The sequence below is a fragment of the Perna viridis genome, chromosome 4 (assembly GCF_037379345.1).
Source record: "Perna viridis isolate PV_CMFRI_1.1 ecotype Kerala chromosome 4, ASM3737934v1, whole genome shotgun sequence".
Lineage (NCBI taxonomy): Eukaryota > Metazoa > Mollusca > Bivalvia > Mytilida > Mytilidae > Perna > Perna viridis.
In genome coordinates this window covers 6,575,291-6,594,967 of record NC_142448.1, presented here as the reverse complement: position 1 = coordinate 6,594,967, position 19,677 = coordinate 6,575,291, and the positions used below count along the sequence as shown (strand labels likewise).

At 33.7% G+C, this 19,677-nt stretch overlaps 1 protein-coding gene across 2 annotated transcripts in view; it reads right to left on the bottom strand.

The window, feature by feature from the left end:
• LOC148618657 (extracellular matrix organizing protein FRAS1-like) overlaps positions 1 to 19,677 on the bottom strand; it is a 101,540-nt gene that overhangs the window by 4,076 nt on the left and 77,787 nt on the right. For both annotated transcript variants that reach the window (XM_088577772.1, XM_088577773.1), the window contains exons 42-61: positions 19,230 to 19,380; positions 18,809 to 19,032; positions 18,240 to 18,504; positions 17,702 to 17,782; positions 16,481 to 16,650; positions 16,039 to 16,162; positions 14,211 to 14,422; positions 13,899 to 14,046; positions 13,138 to 13,343; positions 11,829 to 11,985; positions 11,178 to 11,378; positions 10,696 to 10,883; positions 9,753 to 9,836; positions 7,583 to 8,359; positions 6,736 to 6,994; positions 5,523 to 5,683; positions 4,172 to 4,275; positions 3,370 to 3,533; positions 989 to 1,081; positions 461 to 573 (exon numbers count right to left, since the gene is read on the bottom strand). In XM_088577772.1, coding sequence (XP_088433898.1) covers positions 461 to 573; positions 989 to 1,081; positions 3,370 to 3,533; positions 4,172 to 4,275; positions 5,523 to 5,683; positions 6,736 to 6,994; positions 7,583 to 8,359; positions 9,753 to 9,836; positions 10,696 to 10,883; positions 11,178 to 11,378; positions 11,829 to 11,985; positions 13,138 to 13,343; positions 13,899 to 14,046; positions 14,211 to 14,422; positions 16,039 to 16,162; positions 16,481 to 16,650; positions 17,702 to 17,782; positions 18,240 to 18,504; positions 18,809 to 19,032; positions 19,230 to 19,380 — 3,882 coding nt within the window. The remainder of the gene's footprint in view (positions 1 to 460; positions 574 to 988; positions 1,082 to 3,369; positions 3,534 to 4,171; positions 4,276 to 5,522; positions 5,684 to 6,735; positions 6,995 to 7,582; positions 8,360 to 9,752; positions 9,837 to 10,695; positions 10,884 to 11,177; positions 11,379 to 11,828; positions 11,986 to 13,137; positions 13,344 to 13,898; positions 14,047 to 14,210; positions 14,423 to 16,038; positions 16,163 to 16,480; positions 16,651 to 17,701; positions 17,783 to 18,239; positions 18,505 to 18,808; positions 19,033 to 19,229; positions 19,381 to 19,677) is intronic.

Genomic DNA, 19,677 nt, shown 5'->3' with positions numbered 1-19,677 from the left:
TCAAAGTCTCACTGTGAATTCCCAGGACAAATGACATCTTAAAGCTGCATACCGTTGCGAAGCTTGGAAAATAAGGCTTCCAAAATCATTATGCTAATGGTACGATCATAGTAGAACTTCTTCACAAAATTTACTTGAATAAATAATACTGAAAATCCACATTTTTACCTGTCTGCTAACTGACAGCATGGAGGCAAATTACTCACACACATGTAAACAATATTCATACACTTTTGTAGTTAATTACATTTATGATTTTAAAGTACACATTCTCAGCTTTATTTTGACTACTTTTAATCATAATACACACAAATAATGCACTTACAATGCATATGTCTAGGTTCAGTGTGTTTTTGGTACTACATAGGGGGGTGGCCATTTGACCCGGAAGTGGTTAGTGAGACCTCAAACCACTAACAATTATTCAACTTATATTGAGTAATTTGAACAGTCAACATACCAAGATAAGGAATCTATGCTGAAGTTTAGGGCTTGGCTGAAGACAACCAAACTGTGGTCCATCTCCATACACATCACCAACTGGGTCAAAAGTTGGGATATGACCATCACTTCCTACAGATTTATAAAGGTGTATAATATTTAGAATAAGGTTTAAAAAATAAAGATACAAGTTAAATTGTTAAATCGCATAATTTTTCAATAAATTGATTTCACTGAAAGTTATAGGTTCATTGATTGTGACATTTAAACATACAAAAGAATTTTCACTTATGACTTTAAGTGACAGCTAAGGTGTTCAGAAACCTGTAATGCAGTATTATACACTGAAATCAGTTATAAAACACTTAAAATCCTTTATATTTTAACTAGATTTCCACAGCAAAATGTACAGGGATTGTAACTAAGATGAGAGTTAAGTTTTTTTGTGTATCACCATAATTTTTATCTGTCTTGTTTGATTCTTATATGGAACTGTTTTTTATTTATATTTTGGCAAAAGCAGTAAAAACACTACACACTACAGTACCTGTACAGAGATAGACCTTTTCTACAGAAAGTGTGTAGGCTTCTCTTAAATCTTGGGCTGGATTCCATAACACACGGCCATACAATGTCTCACCTGAAAAATTAAGAACTTGGTCTAAAACCAAAATTAAATACTTAAAACACTAATGTGACTGCAACATTAACTTGCATCATAACTCTTATGGCCACCAAAGAAGTAGGAGGTTTGGCTAGCAATAAAATTTGATTTAACCCACCACTTCATTTTGAAATGTCTGTGCCACAATGTAATGGCTACTTTCATGTTCCCAGTGAATCGTTGATTTAGCTAGCTAGTTCATTTACTGTTTACCCCCCCCTCCCAACAAAGGAAATTGAATTAAGCAGTTTTGTTTTACCTTTATTATGAACACTCACAAAAATTATCAATTTTTTTTTATACCTAAATTATTTTGGATTATCTCCCCTTACAGGTATCTTCCAAAACTGATCATCCTTCATACAAAACTACATATATTGTGTACAATTTCAAACCTTCCCATAAAGTTTCATTAAAACAATAAAGTAATTCATTAATTTTGTTATTGACTCAGGATAAATAAACGCATAGTGTTAATGTATTCATTTTCACAGTAGCTAATTTTCGTGGTTTTTTAAAGTCAACATGTTCGTGGGTATTATTTTTTTGCCGTTCTCAAGGTTGAAGAAATTAAGTTTTTCAATAATCTTGGCAGTGTGTGATCTCTCATTTGATCAATTATTTTACCATTAATATTTCAATGAAATTAATGATGGCCGTTATTATGACAATAACAAATTGACAAGTCCACATAGTTTCCTCTGGCCATTTTAATCTAACAGTGTATTCTTATTTAAAACTTAAAAAAACTCACTAAATTGCCCAAGCTGTGGCTAATTGTAGGGATTAACTTTTGACACTTTAATTGCATTTTTACTGATTAACGTTTACCTGACAGTTATCAGCGTGTGTAAAATGGTAATCTTTTATCGGTGATTACCTGTAGTGTGTGTTTAACACTAACATTTTGTTCTTTTTGTGAATAAAAAGTTTGCACAGTATTGATTTCTATTCTTTGATGTGACAGTTACTCTAAGGCCATTTATACAAATATGTAAACAAGATCATGGATTTAGAAATTGTAACCCACAAGCTTTTACCATATACGTTTTTGTAATAGACTTATTATCAATTCATACTTGATTGTATTGAATGATACGACCCTTACACAAAACGACGTTTCTATTCAAAATTGTGGAAATCATGATTATAACAGTAAAAAAACTTGGTAATATGAATATATTTTCATGGGTACAATAATTTTCACGTTCTTAGGCAACCGCGAAAATAGCCAAAATTAGTACACAGCGAAAATCAATAACAGTATATAAGAACAACTTAAAAAAATTAATACATGTACATGAAACAACAAATAGAATACTAACTAATACAAGAAAAATATTCTGGAAAATATCGCATCACGAAAATATCCTTTTCAGGAACACTAATCATAATTCTTCTTATCCCACAAAAAACCAAGCCCCAATTTTTATTTCTACCCCTAAAGTTTCATGAGCTTATTGTGACACTTATCATGAACATTTTGGGAATGAAAACAATTCTACAACAAAGGAAAATTTTTAATAACTATAAAATATCCATGGATCGAATTTACTATTAACTATCTTGAATGGAGAAATCTGTTTCTCCCATGAATAATACCATAAAAAATAAATTGAACAAACACCCTAAAATCTCGCAACATCAACTACATCATCACGGACCTCCCCTCCAGTCATCAAGTCATTGCATCATCGATATCACTACCATTATGATTAGTTGATACACTACCAACTAATCTTTTAAAATATGAATAACATTCGTAAATCAACAAGTATTTAATTGATCAACAATATGAATAACAACTGTAAACATGGTAAGCGTGATAAGAGTGGGAATCTTCATGTGACATTTTAATTTCCAGACACGTGGCGGGAAATTACAAATTTTTAATCACTTGCTCGTGCGGTGTGAATGAAGCCTATGAATGGGAGAAATAGTTTTACATCCCCACTTTGCAAGGGTAAAATTGATGCAATTTGAGACATCTGATATACAATATTTGGTTTAGGTTCTATATACTGGTATATCAAAAAGAAATGAAAAGGACACAAATCTTAGACTTGTACATTGTACTCTGCCAAAGTGAAACTTTTATTTCTAGATCTATCCTTATTGCCCACATCCAACTTCTTTCAAGATTAATTCTGGTCCCCTTTCTTATCTATTAACTCAAACCTATTCTCAATAAAAACCACTCAGCAAGCAGGGGCATAATAAAATTGGTGCTGCCTAAAATACATTGAAAATGAAATACTACAAACCAGGAGCGAATGATTTATCATATTCTGGATCCAGTACAGCTGAACTTGTAAAAGGGTTCTTTAGGAATACTTCTCTGTTATTGGTCAATTCAAACCTGGTATCAAGAGAGTACACCAGTGGTACAGGCCTATTGGACTGCTGAAAGGCTATTGGTACTTCAAATCTATAAAAAAATACATTTTAAATATTTCTAATGCAAGTATTATCAGAAAGCAAAGCTCCTCTTTAATGTATAGAAATTTGTCTAATTTTTTTCATATTAACCAGTTGAGAAACTTTCATCAAAGCAAAACACTACATCTCTACCTATTGAAGCTTTGAAATGTAGTCAGAACACCTGCTAACCAAAACATTTCAAAAACCCGCGTTATTTGATCCCCTCAGACATTATCAAAAAAAATTACTACAGATTGTGGTAAAACAAGGCATTCTTTGCCGAACCCTGAGCTGTTTTACCATAAAAATATAAATATTTGGAATATCTTGCCGGATTATCCTAAATTAAGTTTTGCACAGATGACAAATGACATGAAATCAATTTTTATTTAAAAGGGAACCTACTCAAAGCTTTGCTTGCACTTAAGATAAATACCTTTCTCATATTATATTTGATGTTCTAGTATTATACCAACAAAAAACAACAATTCAACATTCTGAATATCACCAGGGATAACAGAAAGGCAAGGAGAGCAATAAGATATTTTCTTCTGTACAATGTGACAAATAACTTTTACCAAATATAAACGTTGATTATTTATTGTTCCATATCACTTCTAATACCAAAGTGGTATCATCTTTTACCTTTGAGGCTGTTTAGCTGTGCATGGTGTGTCTACTGACATAAATATCTGGGTAGACTTTACCAAACAAGGAATCAGTTCTATAGTGTACTTCCCAGTGTAGTCCTAAAACAGAGAAACATGAAAGTCTTACAACGATGTATATAAAGTTAATTGATATTAAAATCTAATAGATAAATCAATGATTTTCTGTTCAAATTATCAATACAAAATTTTTTTGTGTGATAGAGACAAAACTGTATACTCAATTCCCAATCATTAAAAAAAAACAAAAACAAAACATGTGTGATCAGAGATAAACTGCATACCAAATACCAATTAATTAAAAAAATAATAAAAACAAAACAGACAGGTAAGGAAAAATAAATAGAAATATACAAAACTCTATCTAACTTTAAAAAGAGGCTCACAGGAGCCTGAATCACTCACATGGTTAATTTTTTGTCTTTCAGGAGCAATAACTCTAACAAGGAGTTGTCCAACAATTTGGACTTTAGTAGGACTAATCATAAGGATCATTTCATCATTTGAAAGTTTCTTTCTATCTATTAAAATTTCCAAGATATTGACTGAAAACTGCTAATAACATCATTTTGCCCTTTTGATGGCAATAACTCTACCAAGGAGTTGTCTGACGACTTTGATCCCCACAGACTTTTGTAGGCCTTATCATAAGGATCATTTCAACAATTAAAAGTTTAAACTTAAAATAGCTTTCAAGATACTGGCTGCAAACTGCCAAAAAATATCATTTTTCACCTTTCAAGGGCAATAACTCTATCAACGATTCGTTCTAAAACTTTGATCCAATGCAAACTTTTGTAGGCTTTATAATTGAGATCATTTCAGCAATTGAAAGAATTTGGCTAAACCTAATGTTTTTGGAGATGTATGAGAACATGAGAAAAACGTCTGACTGACCCCTGATCAATTTTTAGTAACAGATCAAAAGTCCCCACAATAGTTCAATGCAGAATATCCTAAGGAACATTCATACCAAGTTTGGTTCTGATTGGTTCAGTAGTTTCAGAAGAGAAGAAAAAAGTGTTAATGAATAATGGTAACAACAAAATCACTGAACACTAATTCAATTCATAATCAAGTCAAGTAAAAAATAAATCAGGCAAAATAGGTATTACACCACCAGAGCAGCTGGTACGGCAATGATCCTGCCTTGGTACAGGCATTTCAAACAAAATGATGGGTATAATAATTTTTACAGCACGCTAAACCTCCTTCTTCCATTGCAGCAGATGACGATATTGACGACAAACGCCAAGTGATGGCAGTAGCTCACATAGTCTATGGCCAGGTGATCTAATAAAGTTTGAACGAGACTTCCTTTCACAAACCTTTAAATTGTAATCACTGGTAGCTCTCCATAGCTGATGTGGACTGTCAAATGTCTGTTGTGACCAAACCAAGTTAAGGTCAAAGGTTAAAGGTATGCTTGCTGGAGGAATGACTCTACTTTTAACATCTGGTAGTGTATGATGTTGGGAAACATACAATCCTAAAATTATAAAAAAGATCCTTTAGTTTTTGTGAAAAATTTATTTAAAGACCTTTTGTAGACCGCTGAAAGTATTTATTTTTGATTAAGGTTATACCATGATGCACTAGTTAAGTAAGATAAATGCAACCTTGTTCCTTGAATAATTCACAGAGTCTGATAAATTTAACTTTTTTCCTGTTAAGAATGAACAGTAGTACTTAAGCATGTGACAGCCATTGTTTCCTTTTGACATTTTGAGTCCTGTCAATCTTAAATGAAAAATCAGACAACTATACAAACATTTCCTCTTTTTAAAACATATATAATGTCCCCTCCCTCCAAAAAAAAAAATCACAAAATTCCTGTTATCAGTTGTCATATAACTGTAAAAAGCAGATAGACAGGGATAGAAACCCCTTCTGTCTAAGCCTCTTTTGTAAGATACACATTAAATTTTAGTTATTTATAGGCCCGACCACAACTTTTATTTTAAAATCTTTAAAAAAAATGAGCATGCACTAACCCTGCATTAATGCCCCAAGTAATACATTCTGGTCAGAAACAATTTCTTTTTAAGGTTGAATTTCATCATTGCATACCCTTATAAACAAGGTGTAAATTCCACAATTAACTAACACAATATTAATGCCTTTCAAGATGTAAACAAAAAAAATGTCTTTTTCATTTTCACATGAATATTTGGGAGTTGGATTGGAATGGAGATTTCTGTATTGTATTTGGAGATTTTATGATTTGTAGGCATCTAGCATGGATTTGGAGGCTTCTAGCATCTAGCATGGATTTGGAGGCATCTAGCATGAATTTGGAGGCTTCTAGCATCTAGCATGGATTTGGAGGCGTCTAGCATTAACTTGGAGGAGTCTAGTATGGATTTGGAGGCGTCTTGCATGGATTTGACAGTCACAAATTGAGCTAAAAGGCAAACCAATACACTTACCTTCTAATTGAAATTATTTTTTTCATAATAGGTATATTTTAATTGAATTTGCAAAAACACTTGCATCAAAGACTTTTGATTTAAAGTCTAAGAAATTTAGCTAAAAAGTTACCTCTGAATTTAGTCTGGGTTTTGAAATCAACAACAAGTCTTCCATCTCTACCTACTAGTACTTTCAGTACTTGTAAATCACCAGCAATCTTGCCTTGACTTTCAAGTCCTGACTGCCAGAGAATGTTACTATAGTAGAAAGAGAACTCCATCTCTGTGTGGTGTTGTAGTGATCCCCATCCTACAGGTGCAGTAGTATACAGGTAATATACATACAGAGGTACACGTACTGTCAGGTATGTCTTACCACCTTCCTTTACCTGGAACCAACCGAACACACTGTTAAGCAACTTATATTTATCGATACTTTATTTATTTCCCATTTCAAGGGTTTAAGGCAATGGACACAATTAATTAATCATGTGTAAGCAAATCTGTTCCATTTTCTCCTCCTATAACAAACTAATTAATGGATAAATTGAATTGTCAAGGTATGTCAAGTCATGAGTAGCTCTGGAATTGATTCAGATTTTCAGATTTAAATTGATCTCTTTTTGCGTTCCTATTGCGTTCTATTCCTCAAGCATTCAAACCTTCTAATGCCTAGATTTTGTTTCCGGCAGGGGGGTAGTGGTTTGACTGGACCAACTGGTTCTCAGGGTTCTCATTTAATGTATGTTGGCCATTATGGAAAAAGTTGGCTCACAGTAGTTTTATCGTGATAAAAGTCAAAATGTAACTAGATATGGTAGGGTGGATTTTGCTATTTATGTTTTTGTTTTCAGTAATTCCAGATTTTTTCTTGTATTTCATCCCTGTTTTATTGATCTCTGATTATGTCTCGAGTTTGAAAAAAAAAATCAAACCTTGCTTTTACTCTTATTAAGTTAATAAAACAACATATTTACCTGGAAATCTGAAACAACTTTTCCACCACATAAGTCCACTAGATTGGTCATATGATACCAGGCATCAAATTTCCACATACATGACTTTAAATCTAAATGTCGGTACAAGTTAACTGTCTTATTTTCTCTAAGATTATCATCAAACTGGTATGGAAAATTGTGATAAGGTAAAAACATATGAGCACTGTCCAGAAATCCACTGTCTATAACACTATGTCTTTCTTTGTCAGTGATCAGATTAGAGCAAACATGTTGTTGTCTATACACAGGGTCAGATAGTACATATCTGAGGTTGTGTAATGGGTGTGTAGAAATCAGAGGGATGTGGCCATCCTTATGTGGTATCCTGATAGATATGTGTACCTTGTTAGGATGCTTCTCATCATCAGGTCCAACATAATCTAACTTTGCTAGGAAAGATTGAGCTCCATAAAAATTGTTTGACCTGCCATAGACAGGTGATTTACATATTCCAGTATTGCTACTGATAACTACTCCTTCACTCTTTGTTGGAACTCCTGGATTGGAATTTCTATGAAGAGGCTGGGCAACACATCGAACATGAAAACTGGGTCTGAAATAAATGCTGTCTAGAACTTGGGATTCTACACTTGTAAATACAGTATTGTCTGTAACTGGAACAAAAGGTGACCTTGACCCTTCATCAGGTGTTGGCATAGCAACCTCCCATCTATACAACATGGAAGTCTGATTAATACCAGATCTCTGACAAAGTTGGCGAGTGGTAGAATATGTTGGAAAATGTACATCACAAGGCTGAAAAAAGCATTTATTAGTAATTATATTTCAGACATTTTTACTGTGGATTTCCTGGATGAACTGACCTTGTTAAACTTGAATAGCCAAAGGTAAATACCAGTTTTGCTAAGTAAACTCATCTATTTAATTAGTAACAATGGAGCTTTATGTCTGGTCAATTAAATAAGGGATTTTTTCCTACAAGGCAGGAGATTTTAACTACAGAATAGGAGATTTTTACCCACAAAAAAGGCATAGTTAATGAAAAAGCTTGAGTTCTTTATAACTTTGGCTGGATAAAAGTTGAAACACATTGACTGAAAACTCCATTTTTATCACTTGTAGACATGTTCATATACTAAAACTAAGTGAAACAAAGACTAACTTTTTTTCTAATAAAAATTACTGATATTACAATGAAATAGAATACAAAAAGATTTTGGAAATCTGAATAAGCATATGTGAAAAAAAAAAACACTAAACACTTCTTTTATTATATAACAGTAAAAATAGCAAAATTTGTATCAGGATTTTTCACATTATCCAGAGTGTGGATTTATTTTCCTGTAAAAAATATGATTACATGTAACAATAACTTTTAGGGAACATATAAAAAATGGAAGAATAGCAAGAGTAATCAAGGGAACCAAGGTTATAGCGGTAATCAAAAGAATGTAATCCAGGGACAAAGACCCGACATGGAAAACAAACATACACAACAAAGAACATACAGTAACTATAATCATACATACAAAGTAACAAAAGCAAATGAGCAACTCGGACTCCACTAAAAACTGGGAGCATGGACCAGGTGCACCGGTAGGGTAAGCCTCCTTATTATTAGAACACTGATTTCACCAGTACAGGAGTTTTTTTTTTAATTTTATTACACTCTAGAGGTCACCTACTGAAACTCCTAACAGGTTAATTTTCCATATGAAGGAAAAGTTCTCCTACAGCAGTTTAATTGCATGAGTGAAGGTGTCTACTTCAATGACCATAGCATTTAAGCTCCATTGTTACTAATCAATAGATAAACTCATTTGGCAAAACTGGTATTTACCTTGGGCTATTCCAGTTCACCAAGGTCAGAAGTCACTGTCAACTCACTGTAACGTAAACCACACACATGTATTTGTTTCCTCCTAATATTATAATAAAAGAATGTAGTCAAAAGTAATTATTGGGGATAAAAAATGAGTGATACTGAGTTTTTATGAAATTTGGAGAAATGAAATTGTGATCAGATTCCAAATCTTTGTAACAAACAATCTAGTTCCCAGCATTTGTTTTACAAACGTTGTGTTTGCAGTGATATATATACTTTTTTACCAAAAACTCCTTGGACAAGGAAAAAAAACTTACAAAAACAGGTACCTCACTGTGTACAGTCCACAAAATGTATACTTACAGTCACACAAACCACTGGGTATCCAGGACTTGGTGGTTGTTTCATGCCCATCTCTACATCATCATAATGCAACAGGGAAATAACCTATAAAACAACAGATATCTCCAAAGGAAACTAAATATTCTCAGATGGGGAGTAAAGGAAAGGTGGATCTTATGATTCTTATGATCACAGATACCCTTACGTTCCATTTGAAAAAAAAAAAAAAAAAAAAAAAATCCTAAACTATAAATCCATTATCATTTGGAGAACATAAATGAAGTCTAGAAATCTTGAGGGAGGATAACTCATCCAGAACTGACATCATGAAACACCAGACTGCAAGACATTAAACTCTTATAACAGGAGATACTGGTAACACCAGACTGCAAGACATTAAACACTTACAACAGGAGATGCTGGTAACACCAGACTGCCAGACATTAAACTCTTATAACAGGATATACTGGTAACACCGGACTGCAAGACATTAAACACTTATAACAGGAGATACTGGTAAAATTAGACTGCCAGACATTAAAAATCTACAACAGGAGATACTAGTAACACCAGACTGCCAGACATTAAACACTTACAACAGGAGAAGTGTGTAACACCAGACTGTCAGACATTAAACACTTACAACAGGAGAAGTGTGTAACACCAGACTGCCAGACATTAAACACTTACAACAGGAGAAGCGTGTAACACAAGACTGCCCGACATCAAACACTTATAACAGGAGAAGCGTGTAACACCAGACTACCAGACATTCAAAACTTACAACAGGAGAAGTGTGTAACACCAGACTGTCAGACATTCAACACTTACAACAGGAGATACTGGTAACACCAGACTGTCAGACATTCAACACTTACAACAGGAGAAGCGTGTGACACCAGACTGCCAGACATTAAACACTTACAACAAGAGATACTGGTAACACCAGACATTCAACACTTACTACTGGAGGTGCTGGTAACACCAGACTGCCAGACACTTCATCATCCAGTATAGTTACTGTTGTAGAGACAATATCTCCTGGCTCAGCTCCACGGAAACTATTCTCATCAAATACCACATAGAATGATTCATGCCACTCTGTATCCTGATTGTGTATTACTTCTACTGGAAACTCCAGAGATCTCACTCCTACAAATTTATAAAATGCTCATATGTTAAAGATATATTTTTCGTATTGGTCACAAAAGTTGTTACAAAAATTACTGATAATATTTCAGTTTTGCTAAATTGGCTTAATCAATAACCACCAACATGTTAATCTGAAAAGCCATTAAAAGTTATAGAATATAGTATTAAATCCAACAAAGTACAGTGCACTCTGTTTACAGAGTCTTTTGCAAATCTAACTTTTTCCACTCAATTCTCTATTTTAAAGAAATTATCTATCCAAGTTTAATTCAATTCTTGTTAAAATCAAAATACCTGGTTTGAATTCCAGTAAAACACTCTTTGCATTATAATCCATCCCAGATACAGCTGACCCATCCCTAGTGCTGCATCGAACAACTGATGTCTTATTGAGGTCACCCATTCTCATCACCATGACAACCAAGGTTGACACAACATCTGCAAACACTGGTTCCATTATACTGTATCCCTGTTCTTTAAACTGTATCCTAGGAACTAAACAAAGAATAAATCCAAACCATATTTGATGTAAAATAGAAAATTAAAACTCACTTGCTATTGAAACCATCAAAAATAGAACATAATTCTGTTTTTTTCCAGTCAGTTTTATGTTTGAGTATTAACTTGATCAACAAAAAGGTTTCAGCTGTCATCTATGCCCAAGCTAGTCTGATCCAAGAAGCCAAAAGTAACACAAAAACATGCTAAACAAGAAATCTGTGAGCAAATGCTTAGCGATATCCCCACATCCAAACTCTAGGTTAAGGTCAAAATATTAATCAAGCCAACAGACAGGAAGTTGTTGTCACACTAGTCCCAACATAAGTCAAAATACCAAGTGCTTGTGGCAAGTAGATGCAGAGTAAACTGTTAAAAAGATGTGGGACTGACAGATGAACAAGAGAAAAACGGTATACCCCCTTAATTAAAAACTGAATATCATACCATCTTCAGCATTAGTGATATAGATCGTGGTCATAGTTATATCTCCTAGATTAGCATTACTACGATCTGTCCCTCTGGGTTCTGTCAATCTCAGATAAAACAATTCTTTAGGTTCAAAATCTGGATCATCTTCAATGGTCACAGTACAATTCTTGACCTGTAATGTACAAAACAGAACAAAAAAATGATTGATAGAAAATTACTATTACAAAAATATAAGATCAAGTTTTATTAGACCAAGTTTGTAGTAATTGAAAGTTTATATCAACCCAACAACAGTTCTCTCACCAGATTCCAGCTCCATAAGTTATCTGTACTGTCAGGGACCTGCAGTCCAGCGGTTGACCTTGTTCTTTTATTTTAGTTGCATTTGTTCTACATTTTTTATATATTAGGTTAATTTTTTTCTTCTATGAATAGTTTTGCATCATTTATTTTAGAGCCTTTTACAGCTCGCTTCATGGTATGGGTTTTTCCCATCATTGAAGAATGTGTGATGACCTGTAGAAGTTTATTATTGGATGTTTGGGGTGGATGACAAATGTAAACAGATGTTCATGCTGTCTTTTTTGCAGTTTCTGCTATCAATCTGCTTTTGCAAAGTTTTCAATTCCCAATCATTCACCAAGAAAACATCCACATTTTAATTTTCGTGTTACAGATCTTGGTGCGAAAATAGCAAAAATAAAACTGCTGCGAAAATTTCACGGTTTACAGTATCTCATTGGTAATCATACCACATCTCCTATTTTTAGATGTGATGTTCATTTCCATGTGACCAAAATCTATGGAAGTCTCTGAGTTGCTACGATAAAGAATAAATAAATCAAATCATTTAAATAATAGTGACGCTTGCTAAACTTTCTTGTTATTTTCATTGATATAAACTATTCAGTACTATAGTATAATATTTAGAAGCATTATGTTCCTGCTAAAAGAAAATCAAAAGTGAGGGAAATATGAAATGTGGCATCATGTGTAAACCTTTGACTCTGTGACCTTGCCTTTGACCCATGAAAAAAAAATTCAGTAGATTTTTATGAAGACTTAGTTTGCAATATGGTATGAGGGACAGAGTTATTTGTGCTCAAATAACAAATGATATGCATCTGTGTTAAAAGTTCAAACAATCACTTGCAATTGTCATTTCTGACAGAAACATTTTGAGATATTCAAGTTTCTGAGCATCTACATATATAGGATGTCCCTGATGTTCAGTCCCTATCAATTTAAAAGATTGACAATTATACCTCTTATATATAACCTCTAAATGACTTCCTTAACAAGGAAACAAGTATTATTAACATACCTGTTCTCCGTTCTTGAATGTTATTCGAGACAAGTTTGTCATTGGTCGCTCTGAAAAATCCATCATCACCTGTGCTGTGTTTTGTCGTGTGTAGCAAATCACTGATGATTCATAACTTAGATCACCAGACCTTAGTACAGGCACATTGATGACCTTTGAACTCTCATTTACTGTGTATTCTTTAGATACAAAATACATTTTTGGTACTGAAATTAGGACAGAAAATATTATTAAGATATTGGCTATTCGTTTTACAGACAAGTTTTTTTTTTTTCTTTAGACTGTGTGATAGGATGTATTAGTTCATGATTCAAGTAGCAAAAATATGTCTTTTTGTCCACTTTGGCTTGCCATAAACATTATAAAAATCAGATAGAAATTAATTGATGTCAACCATATCAACTATTTCTATTCTAGTTCTAAAACAAACTACAAAGAACAAATATCAAAGATACAAGTTGTACCTAATGTTCAGAAAGAAATAGTAACCACTTTGTTCTTCATAAAGGAAAGAATTCTTTTTTAATTTTGTTTTTTAAGAACGTCCAAAACATCATTCAATATGGTTTATATGTAAGTTTCTGCGTCAACTGAATTAGTGGACTTAACATGTACAGTTACATGTAGGTTTTATTTACACTTTGTTCTCCAAGCAAAAAGCAGAATTCTATAATTACAGGGGACATATTTTGATAGTTTTATGTATGAACCTCTATGAACAAAACTTGCATTAGCTCTAATGTCAAACAATAACAACCTACCATCCAAATTAGTGTCATAGATACTGATAGATGCTGTGTAAGGAAGAGACAGAATACTTCCTATTGGTGTACTCAGGAAAACAACAAATGTCTTGTTCCCCTCTAACTTGGCATCAGCTGTGTCATCCAGGATAGTTAATCTACATTTCTGGAAAATAAGTACATTTCAGTTACAGTTCATACAGTGATTACAGTTTGGACTGATAACTATAGAGAATATTTACTAGAGACATGTCCAATATGTACCTAACTGCAGTTCTAGTTATTACCCAAAAATCATAACAAAAAATCTAAGAACATAATATGTCATACCTGAGTTGTCTCCCCATGACTAAATGTTATCTGACTAGAACTGGGGATATAATCCTGTCCTGGGATGGCAGAGGGTGGCTCTGTCATTCGTGTGGCACACCATACAATAGTATCATGTGACAGATCAGACCCTTGACGAATCACTTGTACTTCTATGTCACCAGAATCTTCATCAAAATGGTATTTAGAAAGCAAAAAGGACACTTGTGATTCTGCAAAGAAAGTATTACTTCATTACATTGAGAATATAAAGTTGCATGTTTTGTTGTTCTAGCTATACAACCACTAGTTCAGGAAGTCGACAATGGACAGCAACCAAAATGCTTATAAAATATGCCCTTTCTACATAAAGCCAAATACCAAACTTCAAATCAATCCATCCCTTTGGAGTCAAGATATTTGTGACAAAATCTGGATGGATGGAATGACAGACAGGCAAGGCGATTTCAATATATCACCTACTCATTGAGTGAGGGTATAACATGTACCATTTTACAAACATATGGAATGACAGACAGGCAAGGTGATTTCAATATATTATCTACTCATTGAGTGAGGGTATAACATGTACCATTTTACAAATGTATGGAATGACAGACAGACAGGGCGATTTCAATATATTACCTACTCATTGAGTGAGGGTATAACATGTACCATTTTACAAATGTATGGAATGACTGACAGACAGGGCGATTTCAATATATTACCTACTCATTGAGTGAGGGTATAACATGTACCATTTTAAAAAAAGAATGGAATGACAGACAGGCAAGGCGATTTCAATATATTACCTACTTATTGAGTGAGGGTATAACATATACCATTTTACTAAAGTATACTTCTACAGGTTTACTTGCTAATTCAGAGGAAGTAGATGTAAAGGTGAAATGTCCTGATGGTATCAACTGGTAACATTTGTACAATAATCTCTTCAGTCTTATACTTTCAAAAGTTTTGTTTTGTTTACTTGCAAATAATAGAAGAGGAATAATTTTAATACATGTCATATCAAAACATCAGAATCAATGATGTTATCAATAGAATCAGACTCATTAATTGGTAGAGTAACATTAATATGAGTGTTTCCCATGGTTTGACATCTAACCTTACTTAGCAAACAAACACTGAATTTCTTTCATCACAAATCTTACTGCATTGAATTCATTACTAGATAATAAATGTGCACAAAACTTATTATCATGGTTATGGCTATCAATGATAACTGTAGCCCTATTAGCTGGCCCTATAGCTGTGTTATAGTGAGGATATGGTAAAACAACCTCCTTAGAACTCTGAACTCTTTAACTAACTATGGTAAACTTACCATCATTAGGCCCTTCAATGATAACTGTAGCCTTGTTAGCTGGCCCTATAGCTGTGTTATAGTGAGGATATGGTAAAACAACCTCCTTAGAACTCTGAACTCTTTAACTAACTATGGTAAACTTACCATCATTAGGCCCTTCAATGATAACTGTAGCCTTGTTAGCTGGCCCTATAGCTGTGTTATAGTGAGGATATGGTAAAACAACCTCCTTAGAACTCTGAACTCTTTAACTAACTATGGTAAACTTACCATCATTAGGCCCTTCAATGATAACTGTAGCCTTGTTAGCTGGCCCTATAGCTGTGTTATAGTGAGGATATGGTAAAACAACCTCCTTAGAACTCTGAACTCTTTAACTAACTATGGTAAACTTACCATCATTAGGCCCTTCAATGATAACTGTAGCCTTGTTAGCTGGCCCTATAGCTGTGTTATAGTGAGGATATGGTAAAACAACCTCCTTAGAACTCTGAACTCTTTAACTAACTATGGTAAACTTACCATCATTAGGCCCTTCAATGATAACTGTAGCCCTATTAGCTGGCCCTATAGCTGTGTTGTAAGTAGGTACAGATAAAACAACTTCAAACTCCTCAGAATTTTCAAATTCACTGTCATCTATTATCTAAATTAATCAAAATGTAAGCTTTTAAGAAACTGATATTATTATTTTTTAAAATGCTTCTCTTTTTAAAGAAATTTCAGTTTACAAAATTTATCCTAACATGTGAAATTTGCTCTTGCTTACTCTTATTGACTGGAAAATTCCTTTCATCACAGAGTAGGAGAATAAGAAGGAAATAATGACAGAAACTAGAGCAAAGTATGGATAAACAGACAGATAACTGAGTGTCTTCACACTTTGAGGGTCATTGCTTCAATTAACCAGCTGAAATGAGAAAATTGATCTATAATATAGCAAGGTACATATTTTGCTTTGTACCTTGATTTCACACTTGGCCTCCCTCATTCCAGGTGTAAGTGTGATCCTGTAAAGGTTACTCTCTCCCCGTGTGATGTAGTCTGATCCAGAGTCTAAAGAATTAAGGTTACTTCCCCTGGCTGTTAAACTTCTGGTGGAACACACAACAGACACACTGATACCTAAATCACCTGAGAATAAAACAGTATAATATGTATCTATAATTCTGAGCTATTCTCACCATGAAAACAAAAAAAAGCAAAATATATTACCTTTGAAATAAATGTGTCATACATTATACTGTTTCACATTTACAGGTACATTAACCTGAAAAGGTGTTCATTTTTTGGAAATCATTGAAAATTAGTAACCACAGACTTAATACATTTTAAGCATTACTAAATGTGTCTTATATTTCAAACCATGACAACTTTAATGACTGGAAATATTAAGTGTATTGCTTTAAGAGTAATCAAGGGAACCAAGGTTATAGCGGTAACCAAAAGAATGTAATCCAGGGACAAAGACCCGACATGGAAAACAGACATACACAACAAAGAACACACAGTAACTAAAATCATACATACAAAGTAACAAAAGCAAATGAGCAACTCGGACTTCACTAAAAACTGGGAGCATGTGTTGCCATATTTTTTTTTTTCAAGTTTCATCACAGTTAGAATTATAAGATCATTCAATACAACATAAAACTTCCTCAGTGTTTTATACTAGCTATGGTTGATCCACTAGGTGTCAACATAAAACTTCCTCAGTGTTTTATACTAGCTATGGTTGATCCACTCGGTGTCAACATAAAACTTCCTCAGTGTTTTATACTAGCTATGGTTGATCCACTAGGTGTCAACATAAAACTTCCTCAGTGTTTTATACTAGCTATGGTTGATCCACTAGGTGTCAACATAAAACTTCCTCAGTGTTTTATACTAGCTATGGTTGATCCACTCGGTGTCAACCACAAATTACAAAGAAAATATCAAGTGTTACATAATACAGATGAGTGTAGGATCAAAATTAAAATTGCACATTGTGACCTCATGATTTTCACTATTTTTGCAATGGACTACTAGCAATCACAGGGAAAACAGAACTGGTGAAATTGATCTTTTACACTATGAAACACTATGAAGATATTTTTCAGAACCATATAAAAGCAGTACCATTAATTAGTTCACATGAAAAAACCTGTAAAAATCTAAACAAATTTCAGTACTTAGTACGTACCAGTTCTGACAATTGTTGTTGATATCGTTCCACTAGTCTCATTGGTGTGATAAACAGAGTCCTTAAACTCTACTGTTGGCTCTAGAAACAAATAAAATACTCAAGATGTAATGTAGCAAAAAACATTTGATAATGAAACTTTCATAATGCTACAAGGAATTTTGGGAATGTTATTTAACATTTAAGAATATGCTGCAAGCATGATTGTACAGTAGTATCATGGAAAACAATAATATTATGTAATGAACAACCTCAGGTAGTGTATAACAATTGCATGATCCCTGAAATAGAGCTTACAAACTATATACATGTGGAACCTTCAATGGAGAATAATCTCATTTTGTACCATCAGGCTATGGATATCTGGCTTTATACACATAATACTCATCATCCATTTGATGGTTGATCAGATTCACTGAATGCATAAGGAGTTGTATATGCAAGCATCAAATATGTCAAACCCAATATAACACCCTTAAGATGAATATCTCTCTATGCACAAAATTTAATTAGTACCAAATCACTATGGTGAACTTACTGTCTTCCTTATCAACAATTGTGACTATAGCTCTTCTTTTCTCACCAATCAGACTGTACACAGGTTTTGACAATTCTACAATAAATCTTTCTGATCCTTCATAGGTGGAGTCATCATTGATTATCACACTACAAACTTTATGGCCCTGCCAGACATCAAACTGAACCTGGCCCATGTGGGCAACATAATCCTGGTCACCAGGATGTGTAACCATGGTTACTGAGGTAGCTGAGTCTTGTGAGGTAGAACATGTGACTACACTATACTGTTAAGTAAAAATATAATGACTGCCTAAACTAATGATAGGTCAAAGACAGATAAGATAAAAGCTTAAGTTACCCTACTAGTACTTGAACTTCCAAGTTTTTTTGGCCTTGTAGAAAATTACTACAGCTGAAATTTGGTTTTAGCATTTATTATTTTGTCTGATTTACCGGGTAATTTTTGCATACAGAGTGTGACTTTAGTATTTAATATAAGGTCAACACTAAAACATCCACAAATAGTACTTGTATATGATTTACTAAGTGCAATTTTCACTTAACAAGTTCTAAGTTGTAGATACTGACCTGTTTGTGATTCCCACTTCTAACGATGGGAATCCTGATGACCCCTTCAGATTCCATCACGCTGTACTCTTCTCCAGCAAACTCTACCACAGACCACATGATGTGGAATTTATTGTTCATTACACGATTAGGTTTGCTGTCAACAAGGTCAAAGGTGAACATATCTTCTGTGACCTCATCCTTTGAGGTCAAAACATAGCGAATCACCTCATGGTCAATGTCATCTACAATTGAGTAAGATCTTCAATGTATTCCAATTAAGAATGAGTATCGGGCCCCTATGCTTTGTATTTAAAGCTACTAAATTTTCATGCTTTATTGTGAATTCATTGCTTGTACAGTGTAATTGAGAGCTACTTGGAGTGTTTAAGTCTGACTTCTCTAAAATGTCCTTATTTCTGCAGTACATTGTGCACCATACCTTGTGTGAACGAGTAGATAGCCACAGTAGGATTAGCTGTGTTTTCTAATCTACCATACTCAGGACCTCTAGTTATAACAAATGTTAGGTCTGCAGGTGTAGTATCTATATCGGTAGCTTCTAGTTCTCTCGCTGTGATCAAGTTGTAGGCCTGTAATAATGAGTTACATATGGCAAGTTCAACATTAGATATTGGGAGGAAGTCGTGGTTTTTTTGGCAATTTTGAGGCAAAAATGTAAAGGAAATAATTGGCATTTAAATTTTTTTTCCAAATTTGTTTTAGAGCAAGACAGATATTTAGCAGAATTTATTTGGTGTTTTTCAAAAAACCACTAAATACACCAGAATTTTAGGATTATTGCCTTCTTAGTATGACAGATGAAGAAACAGAAATGGTGCTAGATAGGTCATACCTTACAAAAGCCAGCAAACTCCATCACCAGACAA